Below are 16,767 nucleotides of genomic sequence, written 5' to 3' on the forward strand. Positions count from 1 at the left end.
GAACGTGAAACTTTTATGGTCGCCAAGGCACTATTTAGTCTACTATGCAACTTGCAAAGAGCCAACTCCCTAGCAGGGTTTAACTTAGAAAAGGCCTCAATTACTCAGCCACTAACAAAGTTCCTTTATTAATAAGTAAGAGATGCTTTCCAAAGAGAACCAAAGACCTTAAAGTATCACATTAAATGCAAACTCTTCATCTATTTCAAATGAATATTTTTGGAGTGTGGAGATTTGTCTACAATTTTCACTTCTGGTTTCCCATTCTTGGTTGTGCAAAAACGAATTCACAGAGACAAATTCAAATATCTATTTTGAAAAGTATTTACTTAGTTTGAATAAATTAATTGCAAATAAAAATTAAGCTACAATATATAGCCTGAATAGAAATGACTAGAACAAATACAACACAGGACTTGATTTCCTTGCATTAGTCACAATGCATGTGACAATCTAGAAAACTTCAAAATCAATTATATTTCTTTGATTTTGGGGTAACAGCAGTTACTGATACATCACAACTAATAAACTTATAATACAAGTTTCCTGACATGCATTTCCTGAGTGAACCCAAATGATCATTTTTAAAAACAAGGAAATTATGACAGTTGAAGTAAAATAAAACAGTTCATGGCTTCTAAGCATCAAATTTTGCTTTTTTAAAACCAAAAGAAAATTTAGAACAGCATTGTAATATGATAAATTAAAGCTATGCTATCACATACAAAAATTTGCTACAATCAATTAAGCATTATACAATTATTCAAAATAAAAGAAAACAAATCAAAAGGTTAAAATATGATTCTGTTTAATCTAAAAGTGTACTGGTTTCTACAAGTGTCAAAAAAGGGTCTGATGTAGTGCAACTGTCTATACTTTTCTTGCGGTACATTTTAAAAAAGGGTGGGAGCAGGAGGGGAGAAGAGGAGAAACTTGTTCTTGCTTCAGAAAGCAAAGGATTTATTGAAATCAGAGAATAAATAGACCATGCAAGTGTGTCCCTCCACTCTGCTGTCATCAGTGCTCATCTGCCAACCAGATGTTTACTGGAGTCCACTGTGGCAACTGTCCTTAGGATTCAGGCCCACGGTTAAGGCTGGCCTGTTAGGTTAAAAAAGGGGGGCACTATTTTCATGTGACCCTTTATATCTCTGCATTTCCTAATGTCTGGATAAGGCCAAATACAGAATGATTAATTAATTAAGCATTTCTTTTTCCAAAAGCAAATCAAGTCATTCTCCTTTCTTGTTAATTTATGCTTTTTCTTATGGGATTGATTTTTTTTCTAGAAACAGTGAACAGATGAACGACAGTTTATATCCAAAAAATAAACTTGCCAAATGTTGCTGATACTAAAAACAGATTAGTTATTGTGGGAGAAAAATAGATAATCTAGATTAATTGCATATTCAAAGGAGCATATAAAATGTTTCTTAGCATTAAGTTTTTGTTATAGTACTACACTCGAGAGAAACATTAAGGAAAAAAATATTCCTGATTATCTTCAATGTGGTTAAAAACAAACATCTCTTACACAATGGTAATTAATATGAATTTGGTTTTACAAAGTATTCTAATTTACCAAATTCCATATTTAGATGGGGATGGGGAGAGAGGCTTTCCTGTCCTTCTTCCTAACTTTACAAATCCTTGAGCTATGTGCTCACTAAGCTACCATTCACACTAAGAGTGTGACACCATCATTACCATGCTACTCTATCAAGAACATTCTAAGATATTTTCTATAATAAAGATAAATAGAAAAAGTTAATATACATGTCGCTGTATTTTACAATGTTTGCAACAAACTGTAAACTAACATAGTTTGAACCAACAGTACCCTCAGTTGTACAAAACAATTTTTCAACACTGAGGATGGGTGATTCAAAAACACTAAAATGAAGGCATCAAATTAGACTATGTCTTTTTTTCCTCAAAATATATTTTCAAAACTCAGAATTCAGAAGACTGGTACTTTCAGAAATTCTTTTGCTTGAGTTTCCCAGATTTTTGTTCAGAAATTGCTATTATTTATTATAAATGTTTTAAAAAATTCTTCATCTTAATGCAAATAACCAGAGCAGAAAAACTGTGACGTGAACAACAGGTTTGAAAACCCACTCACTTAGCTTATAAATTTATAATGCAGTCCTGGAGGACAACTGTCTGTTAGTCTAGAGGTCCTTGGAAAATAAGTCTGATGTAGCCTTGTTCACCAGCCAACTGATGTGCACAAAAGGGACAGGCTGCATGAAAAGTATGAGTACCATGAGGAAGTGGGATCTGGGACCAATAGGCAGTTGTCTTTTCTGAACACACATGCCCACACGGGCTAAACGCATGGGTTGGAGGGCCGGCGTCCACATAAAATCCAGCTTCACATCCAAGCCACAGAGGAACATAGGGACCAACAGACCTACACATAGGACATTCACGATCTTTTCCATCACGTTCTTCTTTGTTTCCCCAGTTATGATAGCCGTGTACATGGCCGCAGTTTAGATATACCCATGGTTGTTTTTCATCTACAACATCTTTCCTCTTCATACTAGGAAATGCGAGTGTGTTGAAACCTACAGGGCACTGAGGTCGCGCTGCATTGATTTCCTGTCTTAAAGCTTCTAAATGCTTCACCGTGGGAGTGTGGGAAAGGCCTTCTGCAGTACGCCACAGCAACGTTGCACCACAGAGGTCAATTAACGAGCCATCTTGTAACTGATTGGTTTCAATTTCCACCTAGAGGAGATAAGAATAAAAAAACACATTCACCACTCTGTTTTGGATGTTTACCTGAGAATTTTGGTCTTACGTGCTCCTTATTCAAGAAATGACTTTTCCTAGGATTATCACTAAATATTCAAGAAACTCTGATGGCATCCATGAAAAATATGTGTTTGAAAATCAAGGATAAAAATATCAAATAGTAACATCTCTTTTTAGCCTTATAGTAAAGACCACTTATGACTAAAATATCTGGCTATTCAATGTCTATTATTTGTAATTAGGTAGATATGTTCAAAGATATATAGATTTAAGTAGAAAGATCAGAGTGCTGGTTAATTTAGGAAAGCTTAGGTTTTAAAATATATTAACGTAATATGACAGTAGAATAAACTTTTAGAGTTTTCTACATGAAACATTAAAATACTCTCCTCTAGTATAATATGGTAGTCAGCCTTTGATAGTCACACTTAGTACTCTGTGTCAGCAATAGATTAAAAAGTTTTTTTGGAATGTATGTAATACATCTGGTCCAATTCATCCTATGTGTTTACTGTAGCTAAATAAGAAGCTACAATTTAGAGCTTACCATTTTTCCTCTCTGCTGGGCTGATCTGGTTTCACGCAGGCTAAACACATTTCCACACACAGATATTTCTCTCCATATTCCAGGCTTAGAGTCTTCTGTAAAGCCATTGCGCGGATGCATCACAAGAACACCATTAGTGGTCAAGCCATCCATCTGCCCATCTGATGTCTTCCATTTGGCAGCCTTTTCCTAGTAGAAATAATAGTAGTAAGGTTCCATTTATTTGTAATTTGGAAACAGAAGCTGGTACATAAAAAAGAATCATTTAAGAAAAAAGCTTCTTACCCCAAGAAAGATGTTTTTTGATGAGTCAAATCCTGCAGCATAAATCCGTGCTGTAAAGGGGGGATTCCGTTCACAAATGATTCTACAGGCAAACCTTGATATAGTGCTTTGTACTGACTGTGTATCAGAATTACTTTGACTTCCAGGAACTGTGTCAGTTACTACAAAATCAATGGGACTTTCAGTTGACCGACCAATCTAAGAGAAAAAAAAAATACCAATAGGCCTTTTCAAAAAGCACAGTGGAAAAATCCATTTAAGAAAGGCACAATAAGGAAAAAACATTAAGCCACTGAAATTTCTAAATCTCAAACTTATAATTAACTTTGGGTGTATCTATACCCTTGAAAACTAATCTGTCAGTCTTTCTCTGATGTAGTAATCACTTAGAGCACAGAATTAAGTGGGAACTTAAGACAATATATGAAACCCTCAGGGAATGAGGAATTCAGGATGGGTAAGATTTCTAGATGGCTGTAGACTTTAATTTTAACCCTTTTGGATGGAAATATGTTTACCATGTATTACTCTACCTTCTTTAAGAGAATACAGTGAACATGTAAGTAAATCTTTTATGATTATTCCAGGACATTACACTATGAATATCATCTATATTTACCTAAATGCAGTGATGTCTTCAGCAGCTATAAGAGATGTACAAGACTGCTCATCATTACGTTAAGGGCTTGCATAGCCTTGTTTTGAAGTCTATGTACACTTCATAGATTTTCCTGTTTCTTCTCTGTCACATTGCCAGCTATCACTCCTTGCCTTTGGTAATACTTGTTTCTATCAACAAGCCCCTCCTCTAACTAGCTACTCTTATTCTGCCATGGGTAGAGAAATCAAATAACCAACTTCAAAGAAGAGTGTTTTAAAAGATTCTTGGTTGAGAGCCTAAGGGATTCTCCAGGGAGCATAGAAAAGGAATTTTAGTACATGGACTTTGTGGCATTTATTTTACATGCCTAGATGTCCTTTATATTTTCTTCCTGGTTCTTGGCCATATTCAAAGAAATAAGGTTCCCAGATAAGAGTTTTGGATAGGTGAGGTGCCAGAGAATTAAAAACATCTTCAGAGGTACTAGCTAGTAGATAAATTAATTTCACCTTGAAAGTTGAAAAAGGAAATAAGTGGAATAGATGACAAAAGTGACAAGTGTCACAATGTTTTAAAGTAAACATTTAGAAATTATCAGCTTGTTAATTTATTTGTTATAAAGTAGTATCAATAAATTGAAGAATGTGGGTACTGACAAGAAATATTGACCCTCTACAAAGACAATAACTTTTTTTAAGCATTGACTATGCAGAGTAAAGGATGATAACTCTTAAAAGTTACTCTTCACATAGTTGAGCCTCAAGAGTTCCTCATATCAGCACACTTTTAGATAAAACCCTTCAGTGTTTTGTCTAATCATCAAGTATAAAGTCCTTATATTTAGTTTGGACAGTTTTAGGGGGAAATTGATTGGTTAACAAATGTAAAATTGGATGTCCCTTTTCTTTATTTTTAAGACAATGATATCCAAAGAAAATGGACTCAGACCTTTGACACTAAAAATGTTTCCAAAAATAAAAAGGCTTTTTAAGAGCCAAAAGATGCAGGTCAAGGATTGAATTGAAGATTAATATCCAGAATCAAGCAGAAACAGCATTTATTTGGGAAGAGAGATTGTAGCAGTAAGTTGACATTTGATCTGTGTCTTGGAGGAGAAGACTTAAGACATCAAAGAAATACTGGTAATGACAGTGAGAAGGAAGAAATCTTATTTATTTATAAGGAGAAAAAAAACCTACATGAATGTGATCAGTTGCCAAAATGTGACTGTATATTAAGATAAACTTTAGTAATTCTTCCTCTACCTGCTATTATTAGTTTAAAAATATAGGTCTTATCATGTCACTCTCCCCTACTCCATGAGAAATTATAATAGTTCTTAACAGCTTATCCAAACTTCTTTACATTCTTCTTTCCAATAACAGTTAGAAACTGACTCAAGATTTGTCTTCCATCTACCAGTCCAGCCTAATTTCCTGCTATTTCTGTATACCAAGTATACTTAGCTATGAGTCGTTTATTCATCAATCTTTTACCACACTGTGTACTTCTTTTCCCACAAATCTTTTCTACTGGTTGTTCCTACTTAATCTGATAAAAAGATCTAGATAAAAAGATAATACTGTAAAGTCTTTTCTCCATCCTTCTTCAACCCAATCAAAAGTCTACTTCTATAGACCGTCAGTGCAGCACTTAGGCATTTAATCATCCCTTATCTCCCTTATTTCTTCAAAGTGCCAAGCAATGCACAGAGTTGGAGTATGAATATCTGATGGCTTGAACAATAAATGTTCTTGTTCAGTTTAGAGGGTGGACAATCCTAGAATGTTTATAATACAAGTTCCTCAAAGACTGACTAATTTATTAAAGTAGTTTCTGATATGTCTCAGACTTTTGATGCAGAAATGCTTAGATTTTTCATTGAAATGCTCATAGAAAGGGCATAATCAGTTTATAATACTGGGAAAAATTCTTTATGAAAAAGGAGAAAACCAAAAAGGTTGCAACTTATTTAAGGACATTCATTAAATGGTGAAAACACTGTTCCAGAATTCAGGATGCCTGGTTTAATCTCTATTCTGTCCCCTAGTAAGTCTATAATGTTTAACTCATAAGATTTCAGTTAACTTCATCTACCAAAGGGGTAAACAAATAAAAGTAAGGTAATTTTTGAAGCTAAAATTCTAGTCTGCGATAAAATATCTTTGTAGCATCTTGATTTGGAAAATGCTAATTATGCCCATTCATTTTAACTGCTTGTTGGTACAATAAAATGGGAAAAATCATCCCAAAGCTTTGTGTCAGATTTTTTCTTGAATCTAAACCTTCATCTACATTAAGGATATCATTTATTTATTTTTGGTAAAAGCTAGGAAGGCATAAACAAATACCCACATTCTAATATTAACTAGAGAAAAAAATTTAGCAACTCATTAAAAGGGTTAGGTGGAGGGAGTGACTTCAAATAATTATTTTGCTATTGATTAAAACTAAATATATTTATGGACCTTTTCATCTTTATTTAGCATTGTAAAATAAAGAAAAATAGAAAAGTCACTGGGACAATAATTATAACAACAACATTATCAGGCAATCTATGCCCTACTTAATTTTTAAAAAGCCCAAAACTTTAGAGAGCTCAATATTAAGGGAGAAAACAAAGGATTTCGTAGGAATTAGGCTTGATTTTTTTGGGCTTGACTATCCTAAAATCTATTGGTTTATAGAAACATCAGACTGGACTGGTACAGAGAACAAGAGAAAAATAATTCTACTGTACCTGTACCTTTGACCAAATATGTGCTGAGAAACAAGTTTGGTTTCACATGTGTGGTATGAATAGCTAGAAACTGCCTGAACTTTTTGTTGCCTAACAAGGAAAGTGAGAAATGAGGGCAAAAAAGGTTATACATGTGTGTAGAATATTTCTTGGTTTCTTTTTCTGGATGATAATAGCCAACACTTGCTAAGTGTTTACAGGGTACCTGGCATAGCTCTGAATACTTTACATGTACTAACTCATTTAAGCCTCCTAAAAGTCATGAGGGAGATTCTGTACTTTATAGGGGAAAAACTGAGGCACAGAGTAGCTAAGTACTATTTACCAGGAATTCTGATTCCAGAGCCTTTTTTTTTTTTTTTTTTTTGAGACAGAGTCTTGCTTTGTTGCCCAGGCTAGAGTGAGTGCTGTGGCATCAGCCTAGCTCACAGCAATCTCAAACTCCTGGGCTCAAGAAATCCTGCTGCCTCAACCTCCTGAGTAGCTGGGACTACAGGCATGTGCCACCATGCCCGGCTAATTTTTACTATATATATTAGTTGGCCAATTAATTTCTTTCTATTTATAGTAGAGATGGGGTCTCACTCTTGCTCAGGCTGGTTTCGAACTCCTGACCTCAAGCAATCCGCCCGTGTCGGCCTCCCAGAGTGCTAGGATTACAGGCGTGAACCACCGTGCCCGGCCCCCAGAACCTTTCTTAACCATGCTACACACACAGATTTCTATAGATAAGGTTTAGAAATCAATATATATTTTAGTGAAATACATTATTAAAATGATAATCCTTTATCTGACTATAGCAAAAGTCACCAACAATAGATTTTTAACTTTTTTGTTTTTTAAGAAAAAACAGTTCAGATGTTACAATACCTGAAACATATCAGTGTTGCTGTCATGAGTATATTCAACCACCACTGTCTGGGCCCGAGATAAAGTATATGATATGCTATGCTGGTCCTTGTTGCTTATTGCCTAAGAATGAAAAGGTTAATAGTAAAAATTAGTAGGCAGATCAAATAAATCAGATTATCTTTTGATTAAGAAAAATCTATCTCATATATTTATTTCCCCCTTGAAATTTAAGGTAGAAGTTAATAACTGTTGTATAACTTCAACTGTGAAAGTAGTTTCTTAGGTTGAGTGGGGTATAAAAGAATATTAAGAAGCAGTTACAGAGTAAGAATATAATTTCATTTTCCCAAAACTGTAAAATTTGGGTTTCCCTTATAAGTATTTTAAATTGTAAAGTAATCAAAACCAAACCCCATGTAGAAACTAAAAACAAAACTGAGTACTGCTCTGGTAAAAATAAAACAAAAAATCTTGGAAAAAAAGAGGACTCTTATTTATGTCATTCAAAAAGTTATAAAGTTTACTCATAAGCAGAGTTAATTGGTTTCTAATAATTTTGTGACTCTACAGACAACAAATGTTTGCCATATGCTGGGCTAGATACAGAAAAATTCATAGAATGATTAAACATTACCAAAGGAAAGGCATATAATGCTTATGACTATACCTCTGACTTATCCCAAACTAAAAACATTGCTAAAAAGGACTTTTCAGTTTTGTTTTTAGGCATTTTTTATGGATATGAGTTGAAGATAGTGTCAAAGGGGGGAAAAACCTAGTCATCACACAAAGGAAGTAGAAACAGGTTGTGTAAAAGAAAAACAGATACAAAGACACAAGAGAGCGATTATACACAGCAAAGAAACTAAATAAAAAAATGTATTTTAGGTAGAAGTTTGGCATTATAAACTTTTACTTGGTTTCAATTTGTAGCTAATCTATAATAGATAAAGCATTAAAATATGGATTTAAGATTAATTAAATTTGTCAAATTTTCAAATATACAAAGAGAATATACAAATATCCAGGTAGTAATTACTCAGCTTTATCAAAGCTTAACAATGCCACTTTTGATTCTGAATCTGTTTTCTTTTTTTTTTAGAAATTAAATTACAGACACAATTGAGGCTGCTTACATGTCCCTCCCTATTCCCTTTTCCCCACAGAGGTATCTGACCTCAAGAATGCAGTGTCAATCATTTACATGCATATTGTTAATATTTTTTACTATATACTTATCTATTCAGAAACATTATATAATTGTTTTATAGGTTTTAAAACCTATAATTTAACTATAACTTAACTCAGCATTAAACAACTCATTTTTCTTTCTTTCTTTTTTTAACTTCTTTTTAGAGCCTTGTTCTCACTATGCTGCCCAGGCTGGAGGGCAGTATCTATTCTATAAGCACAATCATAGCACACTGTAGCTTCAAACTCCTGGGCTGAAGTGATCCTTCTGCCTCAGCCTCCTGAGTAGCTGGGACTACAGGCACGTCCCACCACACCTGGATAAACTGCCTTTTCAATCAAAAAATTAGTATTTTGAAAATTAATTCCTAATGGCTAAAGGGATTAAAAAAGCTATGGTTTTTGTGTGCTTTGAGATTGTAAAATCTTTGTTTTTTAGCTATTAAACCTACTCTTAGATGGAGAATAAGAACTATGTCAAGTTTGCGTCTCACTGGACTAGAAGGCAGGATTTTAACCATACATCCCAGATGATTGCCAGACTAAACACTTAGTTTTCTTCAAGACCTCACTAACACATTCTTTAAAAATTTAAAGAGGAGGCCGGGCGCTGTGGCTCACGCCTGTAATCCTAGCTCTTGGGAGGCCGAGGCGGGCGGATTGCTCAAGGTCAGGAGTTCAAAACCAGCCTGAGCAAGAGCGAGACCCCATCTCTACTATAAATAGAAAGAAATTAATTGGCCAACTGATATATATATATATAATTAGCCGGGCATGGTGGCGCATGCCTGTAGTCCCAGCTACCTGGGAGGCTGAGGCAGTAGGATCACTCGAGCCCAGGAGTTTGAGGTTGCTGTGAGCTAGGCTGACGCCACGGCACTCACTCTAGCCTGGACAACAAAGCGAGACTCTGTCTCAAAAAAAAAAAAAATTTAAAGAGGAAAGAGTCAATCTTTGATCCTTAAGATTCTTGTTGCCTGGTAAAGATGAAAAGGAGAAGACAATGAAAACATGAAGGAAATGAGAGTAAAAATGGGAAGAAAAATACAGAATAATACAGAGGTATGGATTAGAAATATTTTCCCTGATAGTAGTTTTCAACCAAAGGTAGGACTGACTGTCTAGGGGGCATCTGAAAAAATTTAAGTGCATTTTTTGGCTTACAAGGATTGGAGGACTCAATATTTGGTATTTAGTGGGTAGGAGACCAAGAATATTAAATGTCCTGTAATATGTGGGACAGTCCTGCACAATGAAGAATAGGCACACCCAAAGTGCCAAGAGCATTCCTGCAGGAAAATACTGTAAGAAGCTCCTCAGCTTGGATCAATAAGCCATTCACTTCTACCACTTGCTTACCACATCCATTCTCTGCAAAGAAGAGAAACAGCCAAACTGTCCCTTTTCTACACTTACTGGCTCCCAAATACTAACAAAACAGTCCTAGTCAAGGCTTGAGGACTCTGTTTTACACACCAAACTGGATATAAAACCAAGCTGAAAACTCAATTAACTTCAGAGACTAAAGCTGTGACCTAAAACAGGGCATCATATCTTACTATCTCTTGTTTATTTAACTTACAATGATATATCTCAGATAGTATAATATTAATGTACATCCTAGGGCTACTTAGGTAAAGATACCGGTATTTCCAGAAGTCAGAGAACTCTTTATAATTTTCTTATTTGCTCACAACAGTATCAAATTCAGTCTGTTATAATATAAAATTGGAAGCAGAGGAATTCACAGAAAACTCAAAGATCTGAAATTACTCCTACTTGTCTATCACTCTAGGAAAAGCCTAAACATCTTGAAATGATGGTCCAGTTTCTGGAGATTTTGTTAGGAAAAGAAAAAGGGGCTAGAAAGCACTAAGTAGACCAGAGGGTTGAGAAGTTATATTGTAGATGCAGTTAGGCATTTGCTTTCATACCTTTGTTTCAATTTAATAATTACTGAGGTCTACTTTGTACAAGGCATTATGCTAAAAGCTATGAGAGTCATGAAACAAAAACAAAGGCAAGAGAATTCACAGAATCTTCGATAAAGTCCCTTAGTTAAAAAATTACTTCATCCAAACATGTTTCTAATACCTGAATACACATATTATACACCACAATCCTCACCCAGCCCAGGTGAGGCCCCTCTAGTAACAGAGTGGGAACTCCCTACCTCTTAGGGTAGACAGCTGCACAATTCTGAGTACTATTTAATAGATAAAGGTCTGGCCCCATCCCCACCTCTTTTAATAAGGAAAGGGAATGTTTCCTTCTAATTTCCACTCTCTGATCCTGGTTTGTCATAAAAAAGTCCAATTCCCCTTCCATATGGCTGCCCTTCAAATACCATGTCTCCCAAGTCTCTTCTCCAATCCAAACAAAAGGAAATTTCTGAACCAGAAATGTGAAGGGAATGCTAGAGAATATAAACAACACATAAAGGCATAAAGGTCTTTCAATTTCTCCATGTTAATTTATTCAGCCTTTTTTTTTTTTTTACCTTTGCAGCCTGAGGAGTACAAGCAATATGCACAGTGCTGGGCTTCACCCCATTTGCCTTAGGTCTTTTAAACAAAGCAAATCTACTTTTCCTCCTTCCTCTATCGCCGTTTGGGAGAGACCCATTATACCTGATGGAGGGAAAAAAAAGTTTAGGTGATCTCCTGTAAGAATTGCACAATTATGAAACAAATGTTTTACTTTGCCTTGCAGAATCAATCTCCAATTAATTATCTATTAGCACATTATAATTATCTCAAATTCCCTTTAGCAATTGCTTATCTCCAGACCAGCTGCCAGGGCGTAAATAAAATGAGATTCTTTCTGGCTACACCCTAAGTCACAAAGAAGTACCTTTTGGATTATCCATAGATTTACTTATATTTTTTTCTTTCCTCTTTTATTGAAAATAATAAAGAGCTAATTAATAGCATATATGATTCCTTATGAATCATTCTATTTTTTTTAAGGTGAATGTTTGCATTCACCTTTAAAAAGTACAGTATGTATTGTTTAAAACAGAATCTCCTTTAATTGTGAACCAAACACTTTAAATAGCTGAACTTCTGAAATATCAGAATTCTTAGACTTGTTTGGTAAGTGTGAATATACATATACACTTTCATATTATGTTAGCAGAACCTGTCAAATTGACATGTCTGCTAAGCAGTAAACATACTTTTATTGTTTAGGTATGACCATTTCTCCATGATAATAAATATCTGTATCTATATATCTATGTTATCAAGCAAGGATTGAACCAATAGGAAAAAAGTAAAAAAAAAAATCTGGGTGTTTACTATATACCAGGCACTACGGGTTCTATCCCATACATCACCTCACTTAATCTATCTTCACAAAAACTCTGCAAGATTGGTATCATTGTCCCCATTTTTACAAACAGGCTCAGAGAAATTATTTTCTGAAAGTCACATATGTGATGCCAGCAAAGCCAGTATTTGAATCCAAGTCTGTTTGTCATGCTATTATGTTATTCTTTATTGCTTCACTGAGGCATAAACAGTAGTTTAATGATAATCTTTCCTCATTCACTGCCCACACCCCTGACAAAATCTTTTGATGATCTCCCATATATAGTTAGTTGGTCAATCTGGGGGGAAATGAGGCAGGGAATAGGGACAATTTTGAGATTGAAGAGGAAGTGATTATAAAATGGCCTGCGATAATGGCTGACAAGGAACAATCATGTTTTAAAGCTGAGAGGAAAGTTTACTCTATGTCTGCCATTTACAGATAGAAATTACAGTGACCCTTTATAAAAAATAAAATGCTTTGTATTGGAGAAAGCCCTTGCTAATCTTGCTAGTCTTGCTATACATGCAAAGTACAGACCCTCAGCTAATACATTAATTTTGCTATTCTAGGCTATGTGTTGCCACCAGGCCCACTCTGGATTTCTCATTTCTTTCACTACTGTCCTCTGAATTGCGTTAACTTATCCTTCTTCCAGATTTATGCTCTTCAGTCCCATGTTGTTTTCCTGGAGTTCAAAGATCTTTTTTAAGTAGCAAAAGCTTGAAACGGAGTGAACTGAAGAGAGCTTAGAAGAAGCATTATTTGCATTTTAAGACAGAAGTGCCAGATATAGACACATCTGTTACTGCTAATGATTAACTAAGAAACTTCTAGGCTATGAGCAGTTTAAAACTATATACTAAGTTTTAAACTCTATTCTTCAAATGATTGCCAAATTTCCTGCTAGAAGAATTTAACTTGGAATAGTTTTTGGTAGTTAAAAGTTGTTTGTCATTAATACCATTAAAATCCATGTGATTTGAAATTGTAATATTATAGTTACTATATTAAGTTTATGGTCAAATTTAAGCTTTTTGAGAAAAAAAATTTAAGTCTCAAAGGGCCTTAGATGATCTTGTGTAACTCATTTTACTAGAGGAGGAAACTAAGGCGAGGCACAGAATGGTTAAGTGACTTGCCCAAGGCCATACAGCTAGCAGCGTTGGAATAAGCCCTGGACTCTAGGATTCCTGACTTCCAATCAAGCATGATAACTCCATATTATCACCCCAGTTTCTCTTACTCTCTGCATTTGAAACAACACATTCTCACTTAAACAAGAACTTATACCAACCGGATTCCAAACATTGCAATGTGTAAAGCTGCTTTTTAGGCAGATGAGGAGAAACAGCAGGGGGAAAGCAAATTTTACAATTTCTCATTTCTGACATCTCTAGTTAACAGAGGCTAACACCATGTCTCCATTTTGATAGTTATGGCAAGTTTAAATTGATTAAATTGGAATAATTTGGAATGATGGAATTATCTATTCCTCAATCTTTGGATTATGTATCTGGGAGTTACATGGATAAGATTACTTGAAGCAAACAAGTTGCTAAGTCCTGGGCTTCAGAGTTAATATGCTGCAGTCATATGCCTATATAATTCCTTAAATCAAGAAGTACAGCACAAAGCAATAACTACCTCAAAGGGGCAAAAGAATAAATAAATACTTGCCTGCATGAAATGACCTTAAAGCAGAAGGCAAAGGGAATTTGTGGTAAAGTCAGTGAAGGCAAATTTTTGTAAAAGATGGAATATGGAAGACAGATGGAATGACTATGTGACATTAGACAAATACAATTTTCATCTCATCTTTTAAGAAACTTTGCCCCTTCTGTGGGTGAGGGTGAGACAAAGTTTATACAGTGTTTGAGTACTTATAAAAGATGGCATAAATCTGAGAATTAAGAGAGTTTGATTTGGTAACATTACCTTGTAACTTTAAATTCTTTTTGGAAGTACCTAATATAAATCCTAAAAAATGTACTTTTAACCTAATGCCAAAGTTAGTATATATTATTCAATTTTTTTTTTTTTTTTTTTTTGAGACAGAGTCTCGCTTTCTTGCCCAGGCTAGAGTGAGTGCCGTGGCGTCATCCTAGCTCACAGCAACCTCAAACTCCTGGGCTCAAGCGATCCTCCTGCCTCAGCCTCCCGAGTAGCTGGGACTACAGGCACGAGCCACCATGCCCGGCTGATTTTTATATTATATATATTAGTTGGCCAATTAATTTCTTTCTATTTTTATGGTAGAGACGGGGTCTCGCTCAGGCTGGTTTTGAACTCCTGACCTTGAGCAATCCGCCCGCCTCGGCCTCCCAGAGTGCTAGGATTACAGGCGTGAGCCACCGCGCCCGGCCTTATTCAATTTTTATAACTTATCAGATGGAGAAACCTTACCCTAAGACAATGAGTTCACCATATTTTACTGGTGCTTTAGATGGATGATTTTCTTGATCAGGAGAAAACATGAGCTTGGCTGTCTTTCTCAAATCTTTGTGCACTGGTCAGGAGCCTTGGGACACCTTTTGCATTATTTCCTAGAAGGGAAAAGTTTTCATTAATAATGTGAACAATGAATTTCAGTTTCAATAAAGATGTTATTTTCCAGCAGTCCTCTTGAGTACAGTATTATACAAAGCATTACATGGTTAATAATATATATGACATTTTGCCCAATAATGGTTATATGTTCGACAAAACTGTTTAAATATATCAAAAATGTAAGTTTGGGGACTTTCACTTACAGGAAGATGGAGCAGATGTACTTTTCTCTGTTATTTCTGCTAAGTACAACTGAAAACCTTGGACATTATATATAAAACATATATAAGAAGACTATGCAAAGTGGAGAGAAGACAGATTAGGTAAGAGACCTTAGGATCCACGGAACAACATGGTGGTATGAGTTCTCTGGGTTTTCTTTTTTCCTAATATAACCCAGGCTTGGAGTTAAATAAGTCAGCAATCTGGAAATGCCAACTGGCAAGGCAAAAAAAAAAAAAAAAAAAAAAAAAGCCACAACAAAAGCTTACCTCTCTAGCCAAAGCAAAAAGAAAGGGACAGACAGCCTAGCAAGACAGAAAACTTTTGGCAATAACATCTCTAAAACCACAGAAAGCACTGTGGTCCCACCACCTCTCACACCAACAAGAGCTAAGTGGGAAAATTCAACTTCTACCTTAAAAACTATAATGAGGAGGTCCAATGCCCAACTAGAGCAGCAGCTGAGTAGGCCAAGTAGGGAGCTAGGACTTTCACACCAATGGCCAGGCATGCCCCCACATCTACCCCAGTGTTATCAGTGGACACTATGTGGGGAACCTGGACTTTCATTCCCATCCAGCAATAGTAAGAAGAATCCTCTTCCCTCAATTGTGAATGGAAGCTGAGTAGGGAACATGGACTTCTATATCTACCTGACAGTAATGAGGTGGCACCCCATATTACCCTGCCAAAGACATGTCAGAAAAAGCCAGTGGAAACAGAAGGTTTAGATCAGGGGTCCTCAAACTTTTTAAACAGGGGGCCAGTTCACTGTCCCTCAGACCGTTGGAGGGCCAGACTATAGTTTTAAAAAAACTATGAACAAATTCCTATGTATACTGCACATATCTTATTTTGAAATAAAAAAACCAAATGGACAAAAACACCCACATGTGGCCCACGGGCCGTAGTTTGAGGATGCCTGGTTTTGATAAGATCCAGAGTCTCTGAATATAATAAGAAAATGTCTAAGTTTTAATACAAAATCACTCATCATAACAAGAACTAGAAAGATTTTTTTTTTAATGTAAAAAGACAGTCAATAGACGCCAAAACTGAGATGGATAGAGATGTTAGAATTACCTGACAAAGTTTTAAAAGCAGCCATGATGAAAATGCTTCAATAACCAATTACAAAATATACTTGAGACAAGTGAAAAAAATGCAAAGTCTTAGCAAAAAATAGAAGATATAAAGAAGCAGCAAATTACAATATTAGAACTAAAAACTACATTAACCAAAATAAACTGTTCACTAGCTAGGCTCAGCAGCAGAATGCAGGAGACACAGTAAAGAATCAATGAACTGAAAGATAGAATAGTAGAAATAACCCAATCTGAACATCAGAGAGAAAATAGGGGGGGAAAACTGAGTCTCATGGACCTGTGGGACTATAGAAAAGATCTAACATTTATGTCACTGGAACCCAAAAAGAGAGAAGAGCAGAGCTGAAAAAGTACTCAAAAAATAATGACTGAAAACCCATCAAATTTGGAAAGAGAAATAGAATTATAGATTCAAGAAGCTGAACAAATCCCACAAAGAAAAAACTAAAACAAATCTATGCCCATCAGAATCAAACTTCTAAAAAGTAAAGGCAAAGAATATATTTTGAAAGCAGAGAGAAACACCACCTTATCTATAGGAGGAAAACAATTAGAATTGACAGATTTCTTATCAGAAACCATGGAAGCCAGAAGACAG

General features: G+C 35.4%; 1 protein-coding gene across 1 annotated transcript in view; it reads right to left on the minus strand.

The window, feature by feature from the left end:
- Positions 1–308: 308 nt before the first annotated feature.
- PELI1 (pellino E3 ubiquitin protein ligase 1) overlaps positions 309–16,767 on the minus strand; it is a 57,163-nt gene continuing 40,704 nt past the window's right edge. The window contains exons 2-7 of the mRNA XM_012764916.3: positions 14,698–14,837; positions 11,480–11,609; positions 7,807–7,908; positions 3,596–3,793; positions 3,311–3,499; positions 309–2,736 (exon numbers count right to left, since the gene is read on the minus strand). Of these exons, the coding sequence (XP_012620370.1) occupies positions 2,170–2,736; positions 3,311–3,499; positions 3,596–3,793; positions 7,807–7,908; positions 11,480–11,609; positions 14,698–14,768 (1,257 nt within the window). The 5' untranslated portion in view covers positions 14,769–14,837 and the 3' untranslated portion in view covers positions 309–2,169. The remainder of the gene's footprint in view (positions 2,737–3,310; positions 3,500–3,595; positions 3,794–7,806; positions 7,909–11,479; positions 11,610–14,697; positions 14,838–16,767) is intronic.

The sequence above is a fragment of the Microcebus murinus genome, chromosome 3, assembly GCF_040939455.1.
Source record: "Microcebus murinus isolate Inina chromosome 3, M.murinus_Inina_mat1.0, whole genome shotgun sequence".
In the NCBI taxonomy this organism is placed as follows: Eukaryota; Metazoa; Chordata; class Mammalia; order Primates; family Cheirogaleidae; genus Microcebus; species Microcebus murinus.